At 38.2% G+C, this 6,000-nt stretch overlaps 1 protein-coding gene across 2 annotated transcripts in view; it reads right to left on the minus strand.

Moving 5' to 3' along the window:
- The window catches only part of Galphao (G protein alpha o subunit), a 32,529-nt gene extending 27,008 nt beyond the window's left edge, over window positions 1–5,521 (minus strand). Inside the window, exon 1 of one of the 2 annotated variants that reach the window (XM_076125187.1) lies at window positions 5,164–5,521. In XM_076125187.1, the coding sequence (XP_075981302.1) occupies window positions 5,164–5,281 (118 nt within the window). In that variant the 5' untranslated portion in view covers window positions 5,282–5,521. Of the gene's footprint in view, window positions 1–2,661; window positions 3,168–5,163 lie in introns of those variants that run through there. The other variant, XM_076125186.1, reaches the window with a different exon arrangement.
- Window positions 5,522–6,000: the final 479 nt, after the last annotated feature.

The raw sequence follows: 6,000 nt of genomic DNA on the forward strand, positions 1-6,000 counted from the left end.
ATACTCAATAGGAAAGTTAAACTAATGCTTGAAGTAACAGTGTTATGATATTAATAGTGCTTAGTTAGTTGGACTGCTTATAATTACATTTTGTATAAAAAATCTCATAACAAGTATTCAATGGAACCATTGTCATCATCAGAAATCAGTTCCTTTCCTAATAGTAGTAGGCTAGGTATTTTATTGTTATTAGTTTTTTTTTTTACATGCCATCTTCTTCGCTATAAGTATGGTAAATAAATGTAAAGTGTAACCAGCAACTAAGAAGCATCGTGCATTTAACAGTTATTTATTTTTTTATTGAGCAGTACACCTAGCTCTTGTCCGAAAATCTTGGTAATTACTACCTGTTTCAAAACTTGAACAGGTATGATTCATACTACAAAACCTCATTCATGACTGATATGTCAACTCGTAAATTATTTTTGATTTACACAGTTAAGACATTTATTATTTACTGGTTTTGTTACTTTCACCAAGTAGGAAGGTAAAGCAAGAAAAATTCTTTTAAATAATGACCATTTAAAATAAATATCGATTAGTTATTAAATGTAGACATTCAATGAACATAACATGACTCATAGTAGATGTATAATGACTAAGTAATTGGCTGTGAGTAGCACATAATTGCACAGTAGGCAAAGGATGTATAATGTAAACTCAATTTAACAATCACTGTTTAGTTTTACTGTAGAGAATCTAATTGTCTTGATCTTGCTCCAACAATAGTATTGTTAGCAGATGTTAATAATCAAATACTAGCATAAAGATGGATTGAGTTACATTAACTGGCCATGGCAGATATTTTTGATAAAGACTGGCACATGACATTTTAACTTAGTGTTTTCAGGACTTTACTTTTTCAAAAGCAAGTCTTCTGTACAAGCAGGTTATATTAAAAAAAAATATTAGAGTTTATTCATGATCAGACCTATTATAATAGTTACTCAAAACAATTTTAATTTTTCATAACTACTTGACGGTTATGTTAACAACTTAAGAGCTACACACAATTAAGGAGATTTCATATTTCCTTTAATATGTCACTATTTGCTCTTTGACCTAGTCAGTCTATTGGTACAAACCTTCATCTAGAAATGAATCTAAGAGTTATATCATAATTTCAGTCTATGTATGAAGTTAACCATCAGATTTTAAAGTCAATCACAAGTGAAAGGCAAAGACTTGTGTTTTCCACATATGAGACAAAACAAGAACAGTTTGATGTCAATGTACCCAGCAGTGTCAAGATCAAGGTAATGCCCATGCAAACAAGACAATCATTGCAATTTTATAACAAGTCTTGACCCTCATTTCAAAATTATGATTGATGTCAATGCTTAGCATATACCTTAGTCATTTCAATAATTTCTCTTATCTTAAAAGTCTGATAAGTACAAAATATTTTTGTGTTTTATTTCCCTCGGTTACATCATTTTACAGCTACACTCAACATTATTAAAGAGTTGCCCATATAGGGCAAATTGTACTGGGAATTTAAAGTTGTATTTCCTCATGATTGTATTTAAATGTAAATAACTATTGTGCCATTTATCTTTGGACATGAATGACATTGTTTCTCTGAAATATTGGCAACCGTTCAAAACACTGTCAACAGGTACTGTTTCTAGTGATTTAAATTCTTTAAATACTAGTTGATTGTTTATTGACAATGTTTTGTAATAACTTGTGTGTATTTCATTGATGCTATTACAAGATTAAGGAGTCTTTATTCTTGGCAGTCAAAAGTAATTGTTAAATTTTTGTTCAAATATATGAGTTGAATAGGAAGTCAAGTTGGAGAGTGGGTGTGTGTATTTTGTCACTATTGTTAGGATGATTTTCTTTTGTATATTTTGAAGTATGAAGTTATCAAGGTCATCTATGTAAATAGCAGGAAAAGGCAATACAATGGAACTTGCCAACAATGTGAAGTTAAAGGCAAAACACATTATATTATACATAGGTACTTGACTTTTGTACCATCATTCCTTTTTTACACCCATGACATTTTAGTGATTCATAGGTAGGGTATTCACAATTTAGTACTAACAGACTGATACCCACCTTTATTACCAAAAATAGATGCTATTCACAGTATAATATAGAAATGGACAATTTAAGAGCTAATGATAACAATTTTAGTTGTTACTATGTATTCTAAGGTGATAAGTAAAATACATATTCATAAGAAAAATTGGCTCTTGGAGATAAGTTTTAAAGATATTATATTTAGTACCCATTATTTCCATGTCAATCATTAAAATACGACGCTTTTTCATCCGAAAACTCTATAAGGAAAACCAAGTAGGGAATATGAACCATAGCATTAGTGTAACATCAATTGAATTATCATTAAATGAGTGATTCACGTTACAAGTTCGTATACAAATGATTCTCAAATGCGAAACAAATAGGAACTTTCATTTGCGCACGGAACTACCGTACATACCGGCATAATGATTAGTGAAAGCTACAAACTGTATTATTCGCAGTTAAAATAAGGATCGTTGGTGTAGGACACACGTGAGACACGACGACGCCACTTGTAGGGACACTGTGAAACTCACAACTTGTGATTCGTAAGCCGAATTTGCTGCAACAGCCCCGAAACATGGGTGCGGTCATGAGTCGCGACCAAATAATGGAGCTACAGCGTACCTAATAACAGCAACTTGATATCTTTGGAGGCCTGAATTCCATCCTCTTTCAGGTTCCTCTCGATCTGTCGGCTGCGAGCAGCCGCCGCCCGCTCCTCGGCCGACTGGGCGCACCCCATGTCGGCAGCTGTCCCTGTTTTTTGGCCGCCGGCCGCCCCGACCCCTGAGCCGGGCGCGCTTTCACCGCTCCCTCTGCATGCGCTCCACACGCGTCCTGCCGCTCCGGCGCGACCGGAGCCACCCTACACAATGTTAGCACCCAACACACAGTAACCTAACAGTACCACTTATCACTGTTCGTACGACTCCGAAACACAGAATTGATAGATGAACGACCGCAATTTTACTATTTAATGTGTTTTATACTGCACCAAACACTTATAACACGCAACGACAATGCGAACTTTAATTGATTTTACAAATCCGTTTAAATACGAGATAATGGCGGCCGGATGACAAGCACCAACTCCACTCCGTGACAGCGACCGCGCCCCGCTCGACTGACGTTCGGGTGCGTTCGGAAATCTTCGTTCGGACTCGCTCACACATGCGTGAAAGCACATTCACACACGAAAGAGAACAAGAGCAATGCGCTAAAATCAAAGATTTGTCAAAGACAATATCTACTTTTTAAACGAAAAAAAGTATCGCGGCAAATTCAAATAAACGTCGTTATGTACATGTATATGTATTTATTTAAATAAACAAATCCTATTTTATTTTGATATGACATTATAACTAGCATTAGGTTCGAACAAAAATTGGACTAGTTTAATCTTTTAAATTAATCTTATTTTTGCAGTAATCTTATTTTTGTAGGTTTAAGCCATTTGGATATTTAAAATATTTTCAGCCAAATGAAATGCTATGAACACCAACTTACATCTACATTACTCGATTGTTTGGGTTATCCGACATATCATAGGGTAGGGAACTTTATTATTCTGAAAAGTGTTACATATTGGCTATTGCCAACTAATTGTTACGTGTTTGAGTCAATCACCTTCATACAAATAAGAATATTATAGTTACGGTGTTAGGTATATGAGATAGGTAAACTTCTTTGAATCCTGCAGCATTGATTATGTATAACTTTATTTGAAAGAAAGAATCGTGAGGAGACCTTGCATGCTTAACTAAGCCCAAAACAGTTCTTGAAGACAGTTCACTGTCTGTCTTTCACTTTGGTGGAGCTTGGTGGAGTCAAAAAACATTCTCAGACATTCTATTGGGATTAGGGGCATTTAGGGGACCCGTGTCCGTCAGGGAGCTCATAATATTATTATATGTACAAAAAAATTTTGAGTACGTACGTAGGTAGGTAGATTTAACAAAATTCTGTTTAAATATGACGCTCTTGAAGTCTTGATTACTGTTGATTATTAACGAGGCAAGGCCTACCTATTAAGCTGCTCGTGGCATTGCCCAATTACCTATTTCTAATGTTGAATTCACAAAAATACTAATTGCTTAAATTCATAGGTCATGAAAAAAAACCTGCCGCATTGATAGTATCCTCAAAGCCAGTCAATGCACCTACTCATAGATGAATTTAATTAAAAACTGGTATTATAAGTTATGTAGCAGTTATTGGTAGGTAGGTACCTATGTATTTTAGTTTTGTGCATGCAGATAAGTACTTTCTCCTAAATTCTACTTCCGATTTAAGGCAATCTCGTCTAATTCCTTAGTATTTTTTTTCAAACTTATTCTAGAAAGTACTGTACCTACGTACTGCTGCCGTAAAAAATCAATGCAGATATATTTAATAACGTCGTCCAGGTGTTTAAATACTTAGATATTATGTACTTAATTGTTATGTTCGTAGAAGGTTAGTAATCATCACTATGTAGTTACTAGGTATCTATCATGCATTGTAGCAGATTACACTCAGGCCGAAGCTTTATTTCAGTTTTGAAGATGATAGTAATAGTACTTAGGTAACCTGTAGAATGCTTTTGTGGCAACAAGCCGAGGCCAAGACAATAGAAAAACCGCCGGTAAATCCAAGGGTTTACTATTAAATGTTCTAATATCATTTTGTTATGGTCGGTACTAGGTGCGTACCAGCTTATTTCGTGTTTTTAATGAGTAAGTACATGTTTCAATAGACAACATAATCATGTTAATTTCTTTTAATAACCCGTAGATATTTATTCAATTACATCGATATTTCTGACTATGTTAAGATCCATTTCGCGTTAGTATAATATAAAGCTTTACAATCTCTCGTATCTGTGTTATAAACATGCCTGTATGGTTCCTCCCTAGTCAATATGAAGCATACTTTGAATACAAACACGTCGGAAGTGATGGAACCATTATGACAATGAGCTAAAGTTCAGGGTTCTGGAACGACACCTGATAGGCTCACATCACAATGTCAATGAATTTGCACGCCAGTGGCGGAGAGTGCCGGCTCGGAAGTCTCAGTCAATAGAGCTCGAGTCGGCGTGCGCGCGCATCCCGCGAGCTAGACAGAGATAGAGGAAAGCTCCATTACCAAGGAGCAGCAGCTTGATATCCTTGGCGGCCTGGATGCCATCCTCCTTGAGGTTCTTCTCGATCTGCTTGCTGCGCGCGATGGCAGCGCGCTCCTCGGCGGACGAGGCGCATCCCATGGCGATAGCGCGCACGGCCTGGCTCGCTACGCGCGGCAGCGCCGTGCCCCTCGCATGCTCGCGGCCCGTCGTCGCGCGCAAGTGGCGCCGCGCACGCGCTCGCTCGCGCACGCGTCTCCCAGCGACAGCACGGAACACCACGAGACCGCCGGGGCGACGTCCGGCCCTACGCGCGCTGTGCGGAGCGCTCGGGTGGCTCGGGGGGCGAGCGGAGTGCTAGTAGTGGCTCGAGGTGGCGCCGCGGCGTGGGCCCGCGAACGAATGACGGAGCGCGCAGGTCCCGCGCGCCGTGCCCAGTGCGCACGCTCGCGCCTCCGCCTCGCTCCCGCCCGCCACCTCCCTCACATACTAATTACACCCCACGTCAGCCTTATGCAGCCTCTGCACATTGACACAAACGAGAGGACCGGCCACCCCGTGCATAACATTACAGGAAACAAATTATTGAATAATTTTTATAATTTTCCAACACTAGTAAGGACGTAGCTTTCAATGATTTTACGCAAAAAATATAGTCAGGGTGCAGATAGCACGTATTAGAAAATATTCTCTTTTTATTGTATTAAAACGAGAATCGCTTAAGAAGTAAATTCGGCAATTCATAACTGTTGGGGTCATAGGTGAAAATTATGAGATTAACAGAAAGTGCTTTATAATATAAGTACATAGATGCGCATGGTACACACACAAAAAACTATAAGAAAACTACGCATCGATAT

Source organism: Anticarsia gemmatalis, chromosome 17, assembly GCF_050436995.1.
Source record: "Anticarsia gemmatalis isolate Benzon Research Colony breed Stoneville strain chromosome 17, ilAntGemm2 primary, whole genome shotgun sequence".
NCBI lineage: Eukaryota > Metazoa > Arthropoda > Insecta > Lepidoptera > Erebidae > Anticarsia > Anticarsia gemmatalis.